This window comes from Scardinius erythrophthalmus (genome assembly GCF_964197995.2).
Source record: "Scardinius erythrophthalmus genome assembly, chromosome: 1".
NCBI lineage: Eukaryota > Metazoa > Chordata > Actinopteri > Cypriniformes > Leuciscidae > Scardinius > Scardinius erythrophthalmus.
In genome coordinates, this window is record NC_138221.1 from 35,282,853 (window position 1) to 35,305,264 (window position 22,412).

The 22,412-nt window shown below is 40.1% G+C and overlaps 1 protein-coding gene across 1 annotated transcript in view; it reads right to left on the bottom strand.

Moving 5' to 3' along the window:
* Positions 1-22,412, bottom strand: part of pde4a (phosphodiesterase 4A, cAMP-specific) — a 53,301-nt gene that overhangs the window by 19,146 nt on the left and 11,743 nt on the right. Inside the window, exons 2-5 of the mRNA XM_081365906.1 lie at positions 3,265-3,450; positions 2,870-2,906; positions 2,660-2,730; positions 1,832-1,881 (exon numbers count right to left, since the gene is read on the bottom strand). Coding sequence (XP_081222032.1) covers positions 1,832-1,881; positions 2,660-2,730; positions 2,870-2,906; positions 3,265-3,450 — 344 coding nt within the window. The remainder of the gene's footprint in view (positions 1-1,831; positions 1,882-2,659; positions 2,731-2,869; positions 2,907-3,264; positions 3,451-22,412) is intronic.

The window sequence follows — 22,412 nt, forward strand, 5'->3', positions numbered from 1 at the left end:
CTAATAAGGCCCAGAATGGTACCAAAATTCTAGGTTCTGTACTCATAAAACGAGGCATAGGAAAGTGTGTAAGAACATCAGGATTTTATTTAAATAACACTTGCCTGATGGCTCATGCTACCGCTAACCCGGACGTCGAGGTCACGTCCATTATTTGGGAAAAGCACGTAAAAGTCCTGGCAGAAAGCAATGCATAAGGATATAGTGTAACGACGCCCATTTCCAGGAATGCACTAATATTTTGTTGGTAGTACCAGTTTGAAACAATTATAAGTTAACACTAAGTTGTCAACACTTTGGAAAAAATAATAATTCGTCATTACACTACATCCTTATGCATCGCTTTCTGCCAGGACTTTTACTTGCTTTTCCCAAATCACTGAAGTGACCTCGACGTCCGGGTTAGCGGTAGCATAAGCCATCAGGCAAGTGTTATTTAAATAAACTCCTGATGTACTAACACACTTTCCAATGCCTCGTTTTATGAGTACATAATCTATTTGTACTACTGTAGAATTTTGGCAGAGGTGGACAGTAACAAAGTACATTTACTTGAGTACTGTACTTAAGTACACTTTTTGAGTATCTGTACTTTACTTGAGTATTATCTTTTCTGGAAACTTTTAACTTTAACTTCACTACATTTGAAAGACAAATATCGTACTTTTTACTCCACTACATTTCTGTCAAGGCCCTTGAGTAGAAGGTAGTAACGTCAGTCAGGGGATGATTTTGGTTTGGAAATGAAAGTCGGGTTGACGTCCAAACCCAACGTCAGATTTACGTCAAAACCCGACGTTGGACAGACATCGGATTTTGGTTGGAAATGAAAGTCGGGTTGACGTCAAAGCCAAAAAACTAAGCCAAGGGCACTATTTGAGGGAACAGCCATTTGGGTGTGCGAAACCATTGTAGACGTTATTGAGTGCACTTATTCAATCTCATATTCAATACCACTATTGGAACTGTGTTCTAGAAATAAATGTGATATTGATATGAGGGTAGGCAGGCATTGACTCAGAGGCATAAGGTACTGTAAGTATTACATTCAACAATGCAACAATAATAAAACAATGCATTGACATTTACTTTTTACTTTTGATACTTAAGTACTTTTAAAAACGAGTACTTCTGTGCTTTTACTCGAGGTCTTTTTTTACTTTTGGCTCGAGGTCATGGTTCAAAGGACTCTAGGTTGATTTTACTCCGAACCATCCCTTTAAGACACATTCTTAGCATATAGGCTTTGTTTATGTGACTGGCTCCAGGTAATGGGGCCTGGATAGCCATTACAATTCCACTTGATCCCCAAATTGTTAAAAAAGCATTCAAATCTGGGATTTGTGCATTTAACTTCTACACAGACTTATTAAACCATTTCTATGGACATTGTGCACCGGGATGATGTTGACTGCTGCAACAACAACAACAAAAAAAAAGAGTTCAAAGCGAGCAATTTAGAAGAGTGTCCATATACTTTTAGTCATATAATGTACATTAAAATATCTGATAAAAGTTATATTCTAAATAATTCAAATTTAATTTATTTAATTTTCTCAACATGTGCAGCATCTTCACTGCTTATATGCCTCAGAGTTTCTTATTTAAACTAGTGGCTGAGGGCTGTTATTTGGCTAGTTAAAGCATCTGGTTAGATTCCAGCCCCTGTTTCCCATATGGCTCCACTATTTCTGATGCTGTAATGTATTTTACTGGCAACAGTGTCTACAAGAGGAAGTGTATGCGTAATGTGAGAGACACTGTGTGGGAGAGTGCTAGTGTGGGAGATAGAAAGCTCACCAGTGACTAAGTTACAGTACAATAAACATACCTGAGAGCGTTGCTGGGGGAACCGTTGGTTGGCTGGTCACTGGTGACCTCCTGTGGACAAAAAGATCATTACATCAGTGATAGTGGTAGAGGTCGCCCTCTACTGGTATAAATTCATTTAGAATTGCTCACTGGGAGGAAAGCTGCACTTGTTATGAACCGAGCAAATAAAGTAAAATATTACACACCCAAAAATATTCAAAATATATATCGTCATCTTCCTAAAATATTTGCCTACATAATTTTTTGACAAAAATGATTTTTTTGCAAAAGTCATCTCATGATGCTGGCCACCTCTGGTAAAATCGCCCACATCCTCAGTTGAACAGATCATGCAATTCTACCCCTGTAGTATAATGGCCTATGTCAAGAGCGTGACTTAGGCCGTTTTATTTTGCCTAAGTCAAAAGAAAATGAGAATTTTACAAGCTTTTCAAGATGGCAGCTGCATCAAGAAGAACCAAGATCTACTCAACCTCTGAAAGGCGACCGTCGATATATTGTGTTTTCTGAGAAACCTGAAAAAATGACTTGAGCAATTATTTTAGGAAGGTGACGATATTATACATTTATAAATAATTATATTTATTATATGATACATATTTAAATAAATGTCAAATTTTAACATTTATTTTCACATGAAATAAGATTCATTTTTTATGTTAAGATTTAGAGTTAAGCTGTGTGAATATGCATTATTTTTGTACATTGTTTTTATTTATTCATCATGAATAAAATAATACAATTCTGTATTGGAAAGGAAACACAGGTGGCCATAAGGGAGCAGAGCAGAAATATAGAAATTGTTGCATCAAAGCTAAAAACTGACTTGTTAGTGGGAGTCGTGACGTTGGCGAGAATGGTGAAGTTGCTTCTGACAGTTCGTAGACTAGCCAACACCTGCATTAAAGAGGCAGAGAGGAGAAAAAGCGAGAGAGAGCAAGTGAACAGCAGGATATCACTCAACTCCAACTCAGCAAGTCATGACAAGCAATTAGCACTCATTATATACTGTTTGCCAGACACAACAGAGGCTTACCTGAGCAAAAGGGGTGACTATGAGATCTTCAGCATGACTGCAGAAAGAGGAAAGAGCAGTCCCAGTAAATGGGGAGGAAAAATACTATACATTTTGGTAAATGTTTACAAATGGTCTTTTATAGTATCGAGATGAGGCAAGGAATCATCCCCAGGTGTGAGGAAATTGATAAAAAAAAAAAAAAAAGCCATCCAGACACGGTGGTCACAGAGAGTGTGAGCATTTCTGAGGGTGTAACAGCATTATAGTGAGACGGGTAAAGAGGGATTTAGTTGATGTGCTTAATGCTGCATGGTGATTCTGGGATAAAATAACTTCCTCTGAGGCCTTTTAGAAATGAAACGTGAAGACAGTAAATGGTGAAAGTGTGCTGTTTGTTGAGGGAGACGGCTTACCCCTCGCTGTTGATGGAGGAGTTTCGTGACATGGTCTTGGGGGACATGTCGTAGTCAGAGTCAGAGCGGTAGAGAAAAGATTCCCTTCTCTGACTCTGAGGGAAGGGGGGATGGAGCACCAGCCCAGGACTCGCCTGCGAATCCATAGGGCTGCGGCCAGGAGAGGGCCCATTCTCCCCATCATAGCTGTGGAGATAGAGAAACCAAAAAGAAATGGAGGAGAAAGTTAAAACAAATGTCTTGTCATTTAGCTCGAACGATGATTTGCAAGTGGCTGCATTAGATTTCCAGTCTCTGGCCAACACAGCACAAATAGAGATGTGGAACACAAACAATCATGATTGCCTCTTACTCCAGAGAAAGCAAACGCTCTCTGAATGTATAAAGAGCTGATGAAGACTGTGTCACTCTGAAGAACCATTAAAGGAAATCACCAGCCTAATCAGAGGAGAATCTTCAGCCGCCACTTTACAATTTATATTCTATAGGCACTTTGTGGTTTAAAGGAACAGTTCACGCAAAAATTAAAAATCTGTTATTACCTGCTCACCCTACTCGCATCTTTTTCCATACAAGGAGAAGGTTAAGCTGTCAAGCTCCAAAAAGGACAAAAACACCATAAAAATAGCCCTAAGGACTTGGGTGTTTATTCCAAATCTTGGGAACAAAAAATAAAACATTCTAATCTTCCCCTTAACAGAAGGTTTAATGTCACGACACAAAAACAAAATTGCATTCCTGTCGCTCAAACAGTAGAGCAACACCAAGCTCATGGGTTTGATTCCCAGGGAGTGAATGAACTGATAAAAAATATATAAGTGGTTTTGGATAATGCATAAGTTGGTTCTGGTAACTTAATGTGATATGCCAGTTCAAATATGCAAAATTGAGAAATTTGAGAGTTCATATGTTTCGATTCATATGAAAATTGTGATGTGGACTTCTTTTATGGCTTTTTTGTCCTTTATGTTTCACAAAAATCAACAACAACAACATGAGGGTGAGTAAATAAATCTATCATTTTAATTCTGGGCAAACCACTCCTTTAAGCTTATCATTAAAAGTCGACATCTGTGGACGGACTAATCCGCACAGTTTTGGCATTAAACGTGACTAGTGGAAAAGTACCGGATACGGTGTCTGACCCCATCTGGGGTTATAATACGTACTGTATTTGTTCAGTTATCATGGCTCAGTGATAACGAATGAAAACTAGTCATCTGGAGAGCCTAATGACTGCAGAGCTGAAAGTGAGCATGGAACCTATTGCAGGTCATTCGCCAGTTGTAAACAAGACATATAATGTCACCAAATCACAGGGAGAATGCCAAGAACAGCTCATCCTTGAGCTGGAGGCCAGGAGCCATTTGACTGGGATCACCTGTGCTCCTGTACTCTGCGATGGGGCCTCAAACGTCTAAAAAAGCAACAGGGGTCATGGGCATGGTGCGATAGGAGCCAAGCAGAAAAAAGGGAAGGCTTTTGCATGGTTCCTAATTCCTCTGGTTCCAGCCTCCTCTGAGTCATGCCGGGAATTATGGGTACACCACACCAGAGAAACCTCAAACCAAAGCCTACACTTCAGAAGTGAAGCGTCAGAACTCGGTGCCTGCCAAGACTTCAGTCTCTCTCGCGCGCTGTCAGTCACTCTTCCTCCCCCTCACTCCCTCGCTTCTCACAGACAAAATACTAAAACCCCTCTTCCCACACACAGCGCATAAGGCATCCAAGCTCGTCTCCTGCCCCTAACTGCAGAACTGAAGGTAGTTTTAGCCTGTGGCTATGAAGGGCTCCTGTTTCTGTGCTGCTGTTGGTGAGTTGGATCTGGACTACGGCTAGGTCCTTTGTTCCGGTTGTTTACTTTTCTTTATCACACAGCACTTGAAACGCTTCTTTCTAGCAGCTGCTGTCCCCTCTCTCTAGAGATCCTGAGTGATGTGAATCCACAGTAAACAGGCCCTACCTGTCCTCTCTACATGTCCCTCGAGACAAACACCGCCTCGGGCTCTTGACCTACACCTTGTCTTCCCTCTACATCTCTCTCTCTTTCTCCCATCAGTCTGCTTTCCATCTAAATCCTTCCTTGTTAAGTTGTTTCCTGTTCTCACACTCCTTATCTCGCAGCTCACAGAATTCCTCTCGCAGTGATGGGAAGACCAAGCGACGTGAGCGACAGGAGAAAATGGAGTGCACGAGTACTTGAAAAAGGGAGCGAGGAGAGCAAAAACATAAAGGAGATGAGGAAGAGCAAGAGGGAGGGAGGTGACTCATGGCCTATCTAAATATTTACTTGCCCTAGGTGCATGTACAGCTTCTTCCAAAACCATTTTATTTTTCCAGCAACAACTGCAACACTATTTACAGTTGATAACACACGGTTGACCTTAAAGAGTTCTGTCACTATCTGCATAACTACAGCAGTCTGGCTTTACTGTGCAGTAGAAATAGCAGCTCTCTGTAAACCAACCCATTTCCTATTTATATGGAGAACAAGCTCTTTTTTTTCAGCATTAACACGGCGCCTTTCGCTCAGAGTGTGTTGCTTTTCTTGCACTGTATTCATGCCTGTAGAAGGTAGTGTGTGTGTGTGTGTGCGAGAGAGAGTGAATGTGTGGGCGCACACGAATGCTCCTGCTTTTCTGTCTGTGCTTCAATTTAATGCCTCCTGTAGTCATGTGACATTTGTGCTACTCAGAGACTATCCACAAAGGAGTGAACAATAAGAAATGAGAAGCCTTGTCAACCAGTTTCCCCTTCTCCTCCCCTTTCTTGTGTTGTGATTCGAGCCCTTCTATTTCTCCTTCACCCTCATTCTATCTCCTTCTCTGCTTCTCTGGCTTTTTATCAGTCTCTGTCTTCTGTCTCTCAAAGATCTCTGCCTTTCACTGCCTCCTTCTCTGTAATTTGTGTCTATGGCTGTGACTCAGCCCAGAATAAAAAAGCAAGCAGAATGCATGCTGGGATATTGGAGTTCTCATTTGTTTATAAGGCACAAGAGACACACTCACTATACCTTCATAGACACACAATCAAAGGCCGTTTTGTGTGTGTGTGTGTGTGTGTGTGTGTAACTGTTGTGTCAAACACATGTCGCTAAACCTCGCCAAAACTGAGCTCCAAGAATTGAAGGAATCAGATATGTGTCTTTTTAATAATTATTATAAATAGCACTTACATTGAGCTGCACAAGTAAGAAAATGTGCAAATGCAGTGTATTAATGTGCATAAATTAATTGTGGATGAAGCAGCCGCAATTATCTTGCTTCAGTAATCAATAAGGGTGGAAATGTATTAAACTTTCATCATAGATAATGCACTCGCAAAATATACACACAACACAATTTTTTCTTTTTTTTCTTTGCATTGCAGGATATGCCATTGGCAGCTCTCACTTTCATTCGGTGATAACAGACCCCCTGAAGAGTAGCACTCTGGACAACATGATGATCATAGGGGGCAGGATTTGTGCCAGCTGGGTGAGTCTTTCCTATAAAAGATAACACATTAATGTCAGCACATCCCCGTGCTTCTGAAAACCAACCCTTTGTTTATGTATCTGCTAAATGACATTGGAGTAACTGTAACAAGCTGCAACCTGACAATAATTCCAGGAGACAAGAAAAGCAATTACTGCTTTCAGATACAAAGATGCTCAAACTGATGTGGACCTTAAGTCTAAAAATAAAGGAAATGGTTATATTGTAAAAGTCCAGAGGGAAGAATTAAAATTCATAATAGCTCACACGTGTGCCCCCCGAAGGCTTCACACAATGAGGATGTCTTACTAACGTCCAAGAGGCTGCCTGAACGTGACAGCACAATTAAAGTAATTTGATAAATGTTGTACCGTCCTCTGTGCGGCCCAGGATAGTGAGTGGAGGCATGATTCTTCCTATTCACAGCTTTTCGGGGTGGCAGATTTGAAATTAATTGAATATAAATCTGGGCCTATGAGTAATGGAGTGTGTAATGCTCTAAAAGATGTAGCTTTGAGTCACAAGGACTAAAAGACGACTTACAAAATAAGTGCATACACTAGAACTACCCCCATTTTCCCTCCTAAGATCACAATAGTAAGCATAATCGTAACTTAATCACAAATTCATATGTGAACCATCAACCCTTCATTTGAAGAGCTTGATTCGAGTACAAACTGTAGTACTTACTCCCCATTTGCTGACACAAAGTGTTCCTTTAGCTGATTCCGAACATCCTCACTTACGCCGCAATAATAAAGGAATTTGATTATGTTCCATTAATACTCTGGGTTTTAAAAGGCTTTGAAGTTTGAGTTAAGAAGCTGATTGAATTAATTGAAACTTGCTGTAAAATATGTAAGGGATATCATGGAGGATTTACAGGCTCATTCCATGCAATGGCCCTCTTATTGATTCCTTACTATCAGTAAACACAAAACCTGGGGCCCTGGAAACTCTGATCTACAAGCTCCCAGCACACACCACTACAGTCCATCAGTGGAGTGAATTCTTTAAGTATGAAGAGCCATTTAAAAAAAGACTTCTCGCCAAAAAAAACCTTAATTCTCTCCCTTTCAGTTAATGATTAACGCCTCCTCCGACCCCCAACCACCACTTGCCCGTTCCCAGCCTGAATGGAGAGTGACAGTTATTTCCTGCCTCCACTTTCTCTGCTGCCAAGCGAACCATGTGCACACCAACACCCCCGATGATTGCGTCCCCCTCTCCTTGCCCGGGCATTTAGCACCTGGTTGATTGCTGCATGCAGGAGGGGGGTCAGAGGAGGGGCGAGATGTTGGGGAGTGGGGGGCAATCATAAAATCAGTGGTGACTGTATATGATGCTGTCACTTCGCTGGCTCTTTAATCAGCAGCTGATGCCGTGTGATAGAGCTTTTATTGTGGCGCTATGTCCCTTTGGCAGTGCATTACAGCAAACTGTGTCTCATCAGTCCCCACGCTGACTCACAGAGGTATTTAAGGGAGCGTGTGGAACACTCTCTTCCAGCCGCTAGAGTCTTGGTGAAACCTGCAAGGCTCCTGATGTTCCCCAGCGCGACATTCCACCTCTTCCCTCGAGACAGGCGAGTGACCGTCTCCCGTCTCCCTCCCCGGCAGGTAAACATGGAAGCTGAAATCTGGCTGTGATCTGCACCGGAGGCTGTGTCCTGTGTCACAGTCCCGCACAAACACGCAGGCAGGGCTGAAAGAGGCAGGTTGGCCACGCTGCGCTTCCTGGCGTGAAGTCATCTTGCAGGACACCGTGCTCCAGTCAGATAAGAGAGCTGGGGATTACAGCAGATTATCTGACAGACAGGATCAGAAGCACCCTATTGAAAGTGTCCCAACAGTGAGAGCTCAACCATTACAGACAAGCCAGGCATCTGCCCTCAGGAAGAGGCTTTAAAGCCTTGATACCATTGATTCAACTGTACAGTCATTTCTGTGAGAGCCATTGAGAAGATTGCTTTTACTATCTATATTATGCCTGGATGCCTTTCCAAATTCCATATAAACCTCAGCTTTGCGCATGGAGTGACTCTTCTGTGGTGTGCTAAGTCAGAGTCCTGTACAGACATGATAGGCTGCCACAAACTAGTTTTACTACTATCCTGCTCAGTGTCTATTTCTGATTTCCCTGAGCAACACTGCATCAGTTATTCATGCTCTTATTTGTCTTTTGCTTGATTTCTCTATTTTCATGCAAATCCTCATGGGATACCTATCAGTTCATATTAGCCAAATGATATCGGCACACTCCTAGCTTCAAGAATAGTACCCCGTCTTTGCTATAAATACACCCCAGAAAAATCTGTCAACATTTACACACCCTCATGTCATTCCAAGTGTCACTTTCTTTCTTCCACAGAAAACAAAAAGAGAAGACAGTGCTTAAAGACTGAAGCTTTGAAGCTTTAAAAAGGACACAAAACCATTAAAGTATCAAAACAGTTGTACATTATAGTCCAAGGCTTCTGAGGTAGCTTTGTGTGATAAACAAAAGTCTTAATTTACTTAATTGGGTCCACTGAAAATCCTGACCAGAAGTGATGTCTGATTCATAAACTAATTGTTTGAGTCAGACCTTTTAAAGTTCTCCTGTAGTCAATAATTGTATCCCTTAAAATGAATCTTTGATCACCAAAATTACATATTTAAAAAAAATATATATTTGAAAAAAAAAATTCTTCATGCCTTAGCTTGAATGTCACTTGAATGAACACCCTTGCCTCATTTAGTATATGCGGTTTCTATGAATATGCAAATTGGACCAGCCTCCACTCACTCACACCAGCTCAGAGATCCACTCGTTGACGATCACACGTTGACCAGGGCTGCGTTTCCCAAAAGCATCGTAAGCCTAAGTTGATCGTAAAAACGATCGTACGACTGATCTTAATATTATGGTCTGTTTCCCAAAAGCATCGTAGCTTAAGTAGCACTTAAAAATCTTCGTAGATCTACGAGTGCTCTGGAGTAATCGTACATCCCCAAGTTCATCGTAAGAAGACAGATTTATGAGGACACCTGCAGGACAACCGGCAGATTACACCTTTAACTTTATTCAAATATATGTGATTATAATATAAGGTTTTGATTGTACTTTATTGTACACTTTATTACTCTTTTTTGTTGTTGGTTAAATTAATGTATAAATTAAATAATTAAAAAGGTCAGAAAACAAAACAAAAAAATATAAATAATTTAATCTAATAATTTTAATCAAAATTAAATGAATGAACAAAAAATAAATAAAAGAAATCCTTTAAATCTGTTAAAAAATACATCTTTGTTTCGCTCTATCTCCTCTAAAAGGACATTAATTTCATCTTTTTGAAAGGTATTCTTTTTTTTTCTTTTTTATTCAGCAATTTTGTCAGTGCTTCCGCCTGTAGGTGCTTTATATAGACTTGTCTTGATTGCTAATCCACAACAGATGACAATTATTAGGTTAAACGTTCAGAATACGATTCCATAAGGTTATATTTCAGCACTTCACGAATGGACAGTGACTCTTAAGTAGCACGTAGAGCGTGTTCTCGCGCGTTCATGTTAAGTGCATTTTTGGGAAACGCTCGTGGAATTGCTGCGAGCTTTCGTAACTTTGCATGTAGAAAGCGCTCTTAAGAGCTAAGATACATCGTTATCGGGAAACCCGGCCCTGATTGGTTACAATGTAGTTTGTGACGTCAGAAACACCTGTGATTTTAAACCGCATTTTTGAGTTCACTGCAGTTTTAAGGAGAAAATACTCAGCAATGGTGCAAGACTTATGAATTTGCACATGGTTTGTCTTAAAGCATATTATTACAAACACCACATAGACATATAAACAACAGTAAAAGCTTTTTTTTTTCAGCACAGAGGACTTTAAATGAATCTGGCTAAAAAAAACAGTCTGCATAATTTATTTACTTTACTGAAGATTATTAGTGAATAACAATGTAAATTGTATCTGTATCTCTGTATTGAATTGTAAAACTGTATCTCACACAACTTCTCATTACTTTTACAGCGATTTTACATATCTTTTTGAAGTCCCGCAATTTCATATTTGTGCTCTAGGAACAAAGAAAGTCATATAAGTTTCTTTAAATCTTTAGATATTTTTCGAAAATTATGCCTAATCCTTGTTGGGAACAGCGTTCATGTCATGTGCACAATAAATTATTCTGTTCGGCACCCTGCAGCACTCTCCTTTCAATCCCATCCTGAATTGTCACCCAGCTGTGACCTTATAACAGCAAAATTCACCCAGTGAACCCCACTGCCATGCCACAGTAACCAGCATTGGCCAACATTACTCAATGGTGTTAGCACTGGCCAAGCCTGCCAGCTTCCTGCTCAAATACTCAAATCTGACTAATTCCTGCTGAGTACAGCCATCAGCACTCCAAAGGCTCTCTCTCGCCCCGTTACGTTCACTCCTCTCATTCCCTAGAGCGGATCAACTCGATAACCTTTTATATGGAAATCGTCCCTGTGAATCTAGGGGCCATGTGGAGTAATGGGAAACTATTAAAAATCATGCACATCTTTTAACAAGCTTTAGTGAGCTGAAATGTCAGGGGGAAGCCCCAAACAAGTGTTTGGTTTAATGAGGGTTGCTTCCAGTCAGCATCTGCTTTCAATACTTGAGCACTTCCATCCTCACTGGTTTCAGGTGGAGGATGCCTTGCTTCGTAGCACATCATAGGCTGAATATATGAATGGACTGGGAGGAAGATACACAATCGACAATTTACAATCGAAACGGTTTCATTCTGAGACACAACAGCTGATCTGAAAAATATGTTGTCCTGAGCTTTGTTTACATCTTATGCCAGCAAAAATAGACCCTGCAATGCTCCATTTCACTGCATGACGACATATCGATTTGTTAATATCAACAATGCAACATAATTACCAGGTGTAATGATCAAAACAAAAAAGTTACTGAGGGAAGAAATTCCATAATCGAGAGAACCAGTGGTCAAGTTGGCTGTCTAACAAAGGCCCTTGAGAGACACCATCAGAGACATCGCAACTGAACTGGGAATACAATTAACACCCTAATCCATGTAACGAGCCAATCAGGGATATTGACACTGACTCGGATCCAGTAAGAGCATCTCTCCTGTGCGTTTAGGTGGCACATAGACTCTCATTCTGCATACACCAAATCTGTAAAGTACAAACCGGCTTCCAGAGCTGCACCCCCGCCCTGATCTCCTAGTGCAGCCCACACACAGAGGGGTATTTTTAGCGTATCACCCTGTCTCTGAGATGGAAAGCATAACTCCCCCTCTGCAGGCTGGGGCTGCTGGGGTTCTGTTATTTTAATCCAGACTGGAGAGAGAGAAAGAGAGATACAGAAAAAGAAGGAGGGAGTGAGTCATCAAGAGCTACCTTTGTGTCACTGTAGAGTTGTCTTCTACGCCACCCTCATCTCTCCATCTGCACCAATCTATCTGTTACATTTCAGATTCATATCCTTGCTATCTATCTATCTATCTATCTATCTATCTATCTATCTATCTATCTATCTATCTATCTATCTATCTATCTATCTATCTATCTATCTATCACGCATCATATTGTACTAAATAAAAGTGGATAATATAATTAGCATTTTTGGCGATCCACTTTAATCTAATTGAATCTGTGCACAGGATTTCATGAACAGATGACTCGGAGAACCCCATTGAAGCCATGCTTCGTTGGGAGTCTATGGCAGATACCTGTTATATTGATTTTAATGGAGCAAAGATCGCTGTTCATTGGACAAGAGGCTCTAAACACGTCATTTCGGTTCCTTCCAGGACATTGTGCATCTGTAGGTGTCTACGAGAGCATCACGAGCGCTGTTTGTATTGGGGGGGGGGGGGGGGGGGACGAGTTTTCATTGGACACTGGGCTTTCAATCACTGTATTTTTATCTTGCCTAAAAGCTCTGCTTCTCGCATGCAACACATGGGCACTAATTGAAATGGTGAGGAATGACTGCACAGTTTGGATGCCTCCCTAATCAGTCACACCAAATTCAACTCATTTGTAACCACTGCTGAGTACTAATGGATGGACACATGTGGCATTTACTTCATAACCTTATTTCCTTAAGTTCATAACCTTATTTCTTGGATATTTCCTTTTATACATTTAAAAAATACAGCTCTGAGTATGGTAATTTTCATTTCTATCTATCTATCTATCTATCTATCTATCTATCTATCTATCTATCTATCTATCTATCTATCTATCTATCTATCTATCTATCTATCTATCCATCCATCCATCCATCCATCCATCCATCCATCCATCCATCCATCCATCCATCCATCCATCCATCCATCCATCCATCCATCCATCCATCCATCCATCCATCCATCCATCCATCCATCCATCCATCTGATTTCGCTTTGTCTTCTTTCCTAGGTGTAAATCTAAAGTTCATCTCTTCCCTCTTTGTGCCAGGCAATTTATTAATGAGATTTTATTTTATATGGCAACCTTCACGATCGATTTGTCACACAAAATTTATAAAGACACACTGATATGATATGTATGAAAAACATATCATGAATGCTGACTGGTATAATGAGGGAAAATGAAGTGACAAGTTTAATTGCACGAAACAGGATAAGAATGCCAGCATTGTTTTCATTTGATAATTGTGTTTGATTAGTCACTGATGCATTTTTAAAATCAATCTTCAGGTTACAGTGGTTGACCTTGCAGAACAGCCCTGATAGACAGATGAGTGGCACTGAATTACCAACAGTGGAAAGCGATAAAAGATTCAAACAAAAGCTTATGAGGGTACATTCACTCCAACAAAGGTATTACACCTATATTTCTTTGGATTAATTAAGTTATCCTGAGAGGATAATAATTATGCTCATTGATAGAAAAGGCAAAAACAGTCATTAGTCGGAGAGAGGAGAAATCTATTCCATGGAGCATTTTGTTTAAACCGCATGAACCGCATTCACCCCGAGGCTGCACGCTACTCGCATTGTGTCGTTTTTGGAGACTGTCTGTCTAAGCTAAAAAGTTTAAAAGATTTGAGACAGAAAAATAATATATTAGGTTAGACTGGAGGAAGTGTCAGGCTCTTTTTCACAATGCCGAGATGCCATCTGACATCTGTCTATCTGTGAATATGCCGTGTCACTCCAGCTGTGAAGCCCCTCTAAAATCAATTTTCTCTGAAAGTTTGCAGCCTTGACCTATATCAGCAAACGGGCATCAACCGTGGTTGACACTGACTTGCTTTTACTAGAAAGAACAACTCAGACTCCGGCTCAGAGACGTTATGTTTTTTTATCGAATCCCACTGGCTTTTATTTATAGTGTTTTCATACACTTTTATAGTTCATGTGATTTGATTTTGCTTGACATCGGGCTACTTTAAGGCAATGGCCTGCATCACTGTGAGAAAGAGATTTATGTGAGAGTTTGTCATTTTATCTTCAATAAGAAAAGTGACTGGATTATTTTAGACACTTGGGTCCAAGGCTGGTAATGCTAACGATCCATTTAGGTTGTGCATCTAGACTTTTGCACTAAAAAAATGGGCTATTCATAGACAGCTTCTTTGTTTCTGCAGCTGCATTTGTCTTATCTGGTCCTCTCTCTCTCTCTCTCTCTCTCTCGCTCACTCATGAGCAAAATCATTCTCTTTCAGCTTCTCTTGCCTCTTCTCATGTGTATCTCTTAGCACTCCATCTTTCACAATCTATTCTGTCACTCCTCAGTACACAGAAAGTAAATCTCTCTCTCTCTCTCTGTCTACATCTGATCACCCTCTGATGAATGGACTTCAATCAGTGCTCACTCAAGCGATATATTAATGCACGTAGACATCATGTTTCATCTGATATTTATGACGGTAATTGGAGGCGAGACATATAGGAAGCATTGTGGTTACTGACTGCGCACTGGGAGTCGTTATTGGCGGTGGATTGAGTGGATAGGGCAGAGGAAGCTGTTATTGGTAGACAGAGATAATAAAAGGGCAGAAAAATAGGCCAGTAGAAAAGCTTTACATGCAATGGAAGAAACACTTTACACTATTTAAATCTGAAAGCAAAAAAACAAAAAAAAACAAAAAAAAAACAAGCAGAATGATTCCCAAACTAATCAAAATCAGAAACGTGTTATTAAGAAGTGTGCCTAACTGCTTTTAGCATAATAACTTAATGCATTCATATAAAATTCAGCTGATTGTACTTTTCTACTTTTACTTTATTTTTGTTTTGTAATGTTACATAAAGCTGTTTTGGCACTGATGCCAGATTTTGGATGGCATCAATTAAGTTCCAAATAAAAAGAGAAAATAATGAAATGAGATGAAGTATCATTTGTTAAATACATTATTTAATTCACTAGACAGCCAAGAAAAAAATATTATTGAAATTTAAGCCATTTTAATATTTTAAGCCATATATATATATGTGTGTGTGTGTGTGTGTGTGTGTGTGTGTGTGTGTGTGTGTTAGCGATTATGTCAAGCGATTAAAAATGTTAATCTAGTCTTAATCGCACATCAAATTTGGCTGAGAAATTACCCCCAAAAGATAATTTAAAGTCATTATTGTGTTGACTGAGAAAAGCATCAAATACACATTACAAAAAGTAGCTTTAGAAATAAATATTTTATTCGATTCAACATAGAATTTATTACACACAAACTTTTATGCTACAACGGCCATGATTTTTTTTTCAGAAGCTGAATTGGTATTTAGCTATATTTACGGACAAAAGTTTGGCTACCAACATTCTAAATATCTTCTTTTTTGTTCTGAAAAAGAAAGAAAGCCATACAGGTTTGATATGACACGAGGGTGAGTAAATGTAAATAAACAGAATAATTTTTTTTGGGCAAACTATTCCCAAAATATGAAATTATTTTTTAATGAAATGATACATTAAATAATAATCTAAAACTGCCCGGTGGTGGTAAACGTGTAAATGAGTAAGCCATTGAGTCATTTATTCATTCGACTCATTCAAATGACTGATTCTTTCAGGAATAAAATAAATGGGTGCAGGGCGTCATGCACTTAGTATTTTTGAGGGGGCACCAGTTGGGCGGGTCAAACAAAACAACCCAAATAAAGTAACTAACTATATTTATAATAAAACTTTACTTAAGCTTTCACTGTAATAATTACTGCAATGTCATTATATCCCATATCCGATTGAATTATCAAAGTGAGAACATATGATATTAATACTGTCGCTATTCCAATTCCATATTAAGAATATTAGGCCTATAAATCCTGCATTGATTTAGTCCATCAAATATTTTGTAGATTATAGAAACAAACAAATTTAAAGCATAAGCACTGACACCACAAGGGCAAACTGTACCTTATCTCAGCGTTGTACAACACATTTTGTGAATAAGAGGCTGTTCTTTGAAATCCTTCATTACCTTTCGGTCGATCAGTAAAAATCATTTTAACAGAAGGTTAAAAATGTATATTCTGTAAAATTTTGGACGGATTCCCTCAACCACCCACACGCGATAACTGGATGGTTTTGCACAAATCGACTAGGTTGTGTGACATATTTTAGCTCCAAACCAAAGAAATTCACCAAAAGACGATAAATTTAGTGCACTATTAATTTTGTACCTGCAAGAATAGAGTAAACTTTTTAGTCACCTACTCAATGTGTAGATATCAATAAAACACTTCGGCAAATTATATTTGAAAGGATTATTATTGCAGCTTTCGTATTTTACAAACTATAAATGCTTTTTGCATAAAATATTATTTTTGCCTTTTGGAAGCTGCATTAAATTCATTTAGGCCTAGCTCAAAAATCTGAGGGGGTTCGTACCGCGAGAACGTTTTGAAAGCATAAGGAGCCGTGCAGTCTAATCAATCATGCTATACTTAATATATATATATTCCTTTTCTGTTAATCATGTTATAAGATTTTGTTCATATCGCCAAGCCCTAAGCAGTAAAAGGGTTAAAAGCCTGTAGAGCACCAACAGCGAGCACCCCCAGTGAGCTGCAGCCGTGCTTTAAGAGCGTCTGCTCTTGGAGGCTCTTACAGCGTATGGCAGAGAGCATGTATGGGCTGCCGACCAGCAGTATGGCCAAACAGACTGGTCGTCTCCCACTCTGTCCCCAGACACATGCAAATAGTCAATGACACTCGCACATACAGGCACATACTCACAAACACATACGCTAACACATGCTTGCAGCACCAGAATTCGTCTTGCTCATGTCATGAGACCTGGCTCATTTTGGTTGGACCTTTTAACATGAAGAGAGCCATCTAACTACAAAAAAACAACGTCTGGCATAAAACATAGCCTGATTGGAGTCATTAGAGTAAAACACAGGTTGCTGAATAATTTTTATGGTGCTGTGGTGTAAAGCACATTGCCCAGATAACGGACAGATCACAAGGAAAAAACGGCACACCCTGAGCGGAGGTGTGGTGAGATTGCAGGAGAAGTAAAAACACCTTATCAAATCCATAAACATCGATACTACAAAAATAATATAGATGGCATGCAGGTGTGCTTGTGTTCTCTGTACGAAAATATTACTGAAAAAAAAATTTTTTTTTTAGTAACTTTAACTTTAACTTTAACTTTATTTAGTTTACTTATTATTCTGAAATTCCAGCAACTTACTATAAAGTTACGATGTAAAGAAAGTAGTGACAGATCTTTCCTTCTGTATTTTGACGTTAATTCAAGTGAAATGGATTTTCGAACAAAAAAAGGGCAAGGATTTTGTTGAAAATTACGAGCTCAAAAAGATATGCAATTAAATGAATTTTCGTGCCGTTTTTAAGGAAAACAAACAAATACAGTGAATACACAATGTACCAGATAATTATATTAATGCATTTATGATTAGTTTAATAGATAATATGTGACCCTGGATCACAAAACCAGTCTTATGATGCACGGGTATATTTGTGGCAATAGCCAACAATACATTGTATGGGTCAAAAGTATAGATTTTTCTTTTATGCCAAAAAATATTAGGATATTAAGTAAAGATCATGTTCCATGAAGATATTTTGTAAATTTCCCACCTTAAATATATAAAATATTTATTTTTGTGAATGGATGCAGCACTATCGCCAATAGAAATTGACAACTTTAAGGCAAATTTCGATTTTTCTGTACCCTCAGATTCCAGATTTTCAAATAGTTGTATCTCGGGCCAAATATTGCCCTATCCTACCAAACCATACATCAATGGAAAGATTTTGTATTCAGCTTTCAGGTGATGTATAAATCTCAATTTTAAAAAAATTACCCATACGACTGGTTTTGTGGTCCAGGGTCACATATGAAATAATTTTAAATCATATTGATAATTGGAATAATTTTCAGAAAACTCCTTTTTTTTCAATAGGTAATTGCTACAATGGTTGCAACTTTTAAGTAATGGATTTGCCATTTTAAGTTAACTCAAAACACCTAAAATCTAACCTTAAAAAAACAGATGAACTGAACGCAAAAACTTGCACTTACCCATGCAAACTACTCTTTTTTTCCAAAGCAAGATACAGAAGTTATGCTCAATTCACACTCAATGTTGAGGCTGGTTTGATTTAATCTCATTAAAATGGGAGCCTGAGGCCTCCTATCCTATTTATAGCACTCACAAAGAGGCGGGCTGGACCCACGAGGTCATGCTGCTGTGGCCTCATGAGTGATACAACATGGGCCAATCACAGCTGGAGCCAGCCAAGAATTTGATTTGGCTAAATGGAAGATTGCCGTGAATTCTTTATGATAGCGGCCATCAATGGCACCACTGCTTCCTCTCATCTATCCTTCCCCTTCACTCATTTCCCCAATCTCTCTCTCCTATTCTCACCCCATCTTTCTCTCCCTCTGTGCACTTTCCCTGTTTCTTTCATGTCCTCGGTATACCTGTCTCTCTCCACAGAATGCCTAGACTTCAGCGTCGACTCCCATCACGACGACTGGATTTAAACATAGACGACGACAAGTGCCCTAATCTGTCACGGGCGATAAGCATCTCAAGAGCAGAAGGAGAGGGGGTGGGGTGAGCCAGCGATGTGTGTGTCAACATCACATTCCACTGCGTTCCGTTCATTTACAGTGTTTACCATTTGCATGGCGTTCCGTGTTTTGTGCGAGAACAACATGGGATACAGAAAAATACAGCTGAAAAACATTGTCCGATAGCCTTTGCAGACCGCATAAGGCCTGACTTAGCAATCGGATCACGCACACACAGAGGCAGACACGTAAACAAGTGTAGAGGGGACAGGAGAAGCTGGAAAAGTAGGGCAAGTGAAAGAGCCAACTGCGATAATCTGAATTTAAGAGGGAGAAACAAGGTCTCGCTGTGCTCAGTGTTGATGTTAATGAATTACCCTCGTTGGAGTTATCACTGGCTCTCGGCCCGCTCCCTGCCTCACAGGACATTTCAATTCCTGCTCCTTTACAGATGTCCAGACCCCTGCTGCCAATCACAGAGCAGCAGAGCATGGCGCTGCCGGGGGAAATCTCTAACCCTAGAGCCCATTCAGAATCGACACACTGTGGTTTCGGATCTGAGGATAATAGATTCAGGCCCAGCATGGAAGGGAGTCCCGGGTCACATGGAGAATCTCAGGCCTTTAAATGCCACGAGAGGCAGGAGTTTTATCCCATGACTGTTCCGCTTACAGACAGGGCTTCCTGATCAGACGAGCTGCATTCCTGAATCAGTCTCACGGAGGTCAAAAGATGGTCCCAAAGGACCAAAGCAGTGTCCATTACAGTAACTCAGCACTGTGATGTAATAACCATATCAGTCGGACATTTGTCAATAGCTGCAGTGGACTGGCATCAATAATGCAAGAGCCCGTTCTAAGTTTGCCGTAAATGACCTGCTGCGGTTTCCGTAAGAAACACAGTGTATTAAATACAGCTGAGCGCTGATGCTCCACAGCACAAAAGTGTTTTGACTGAAGCTGAGAGACATTTTAAACAATCACAGCCAGTGCCACTTTTAGGATCCCTGGTACCACCCTGAATCTATATTTTTTTTAACAAAATGTTGGTTGTCTGCAGGTTACATAATGCGAGTGACTCAGAAACAGCAGTTTCCAGTCCAGTTCACACATGACCAGACCACAGCCGACTCCAACCGAGCAGACCGACGCATCCTCCTGCTCTTTCTTTCTCTTTCTCTCTATTCATGTTGTAAGCGAAACCGTGTGCATCCTCACAATCACGACATACCAAACCAGCAAACATGAAAACTGCATAATAAATTCACAGAGGAGGAAGCATTAATTATGTTTATCTGTGAGTTGATTCGTTGGACCAGGCGATAATGTTGTCTAAATGACTAATGTTTAGCATGTATTTGCAAGCTAATTCATTATAGGTTAGTACAAGCGAACGCAATATTGTCTTGGATCATGGTTCAGTGTGACAGTCAGAGCCATATTCTGCTGATACCGCAGCCATCTGTCCTTCCCCAGTGAGTAGGATTGCCACTTTCTCATAATTATCCAGTGGGTTGAAGCCAGACTATCTATGGGTTACAAATCCCTGGTGACATCGTACATCAGGTAGGACAACAGGAAACCCTGCCTCAAACATAACAGGTGGATTGCATACATATTAACTGAGGGACGCTCTTCATATCTCTCAAACACCAGGTGTGGTAATGCACTCAGCTCGGCTTTGATTTGTTTGCTATCCTCAATTTGAACTAGTCTCTCCCCAGTGTGCTTTCTGCTGCCCAACCTACATTATCTCACCCGTCTATTGCTCTGACAACTGTCTTTTGATGTCTCTGCTGTAGTTGTGTGTGCGCATGCGAACGAGAGAGTGTGTAAATGCATATGCGAGGATCTGTGGGGCTGACACCTCAGTGACACAAGTATGTCGGTCTCTCTCAGAACTGCCACCCGTTGAGACGAGAGTCCACAGTGCTCACGCACACACATTCAGACATGCTCACATACTCAGAGAGGGTCCAAGATCCCTTGACGGATGTCACTACAGAGCTTATCATCAAAATGTGAGAATGGGAATGAAGGCTGCCGCTGTGGAGCAGGTTGGTTCAGGTTGTCTGTCTAATAACAGGCGAAATTCAGGACTCCTCACACCTCCACCGACACGCTCCTCGCGGAATACTGACGCGCTAATGCTAAACAGCAGACGCAAAGAGGGATGTGAGAACTGGCCCCATTGCAGACAACCATGGGAATCTAAAATGGCTCTTTAAATTACTCTGTCAGAGAAACATTGTGGCATCATGTTTTTTGTTCATATTAGCATATGAAAGTGAGGATGGGGGAGGGGGTGTTTTTGAGCCAATTATTTTATGGTTAGACGACTATTCTCCTTGGCATTGAAGCTGTATGACAGAGGCAAATATAGGATATAAAAATGTACACACATGCAAATGTATTTGCACAACTATCACAGTCGAAGAATAGAGATCCATTCGTTTATTTATTTATTTATATGACAATAAAATTTTACTGACCAGCGCTAACTCATTATAAACCTCCTGAAGCCCTCCGGATTTGTTTTCTAAGCAATCTAGAAAGAAGAACGGGAAATATTTCAGCACAGACTAGGATAAATAAAGAGAAAAGTATTTAACAGAGCAAAAATGCCCAAAATAACGTCACTGGGCCATACCATACACCCGACGCAATGTGGTGCCAAGTGTTTTTTGCTAGTTTCAGCCAGAAATCTTTGTTATCTTTCACACGTCCTGCGCCACGTTGTTTAAATAGCAAATGTATTTGCACCCATTTGTGCGCCCATGGGCGTGCTGGTCTGAAAACGAGGTGTGTTCAGGCGCATTGTTGGCACATTGCTATTCTGAGGCAACTGAAATAGACTGTGTCATTGACCAACTGAAACCTGGTCTCGCAAATTTTTTTGTTGTTGTTATTTAAAGGGTGCCTTAGTAATATGCGCCTATAGGCGGGTGCACAACACATGTACACTCTGCTTATCACACACACAGGGATGTGCAGCAGCACACAAACTAGCCAAATATATAGAAATAAAAGGATTACAATGTACAAGATCAGATCCAGATCCGTTTCCTCTCTGGAGAAGCGTTCAGTTTTTCCGCTTGCAAATTCCGCCATGTAAATAGCAATCCGCCATGGAGATACCACAACTGGCTTTTAAATGGAATGGGAAATGACACTCTGATTGGTCTATTGCACGTTACGCCCAAAACACACCCATTACTCATTAAGAGAATAGGGACAACCCTTTTAGACCATGCGCCTGGCGCGCAGACTATTTTTCCCGTCGTTAAACTAGCAAAAGTGGATTCGGACACGCCCTTAGTGCACTTACGCCGTGTGTTTTAGACCATGCGCTTAGATCATTAAAATAGGACCCACTGTCTCCATCAGAGATAGCAGTTAATCTTTTGCCAAGGTTTGCGATACGATTTGCGTTACTATTTTGAATTTTTCGTTTTTTTACCCAAGTGTCATTAATTTAAAGCAGCTTTTGTTGCACTGATTCTTGATTAAGCATAAATTATGTATGCATGTATGTATAATGTATGTATAAATATATATATATATGTGTAAGTGTAAGTAGTGTACTTATACGTATAAGTATACTTACTGTATGTAAATAAAGTCAATCTGCCTCAATGCAAAAGCAGGTGTTCAGCAGCTGTGTGAATTTACCCCA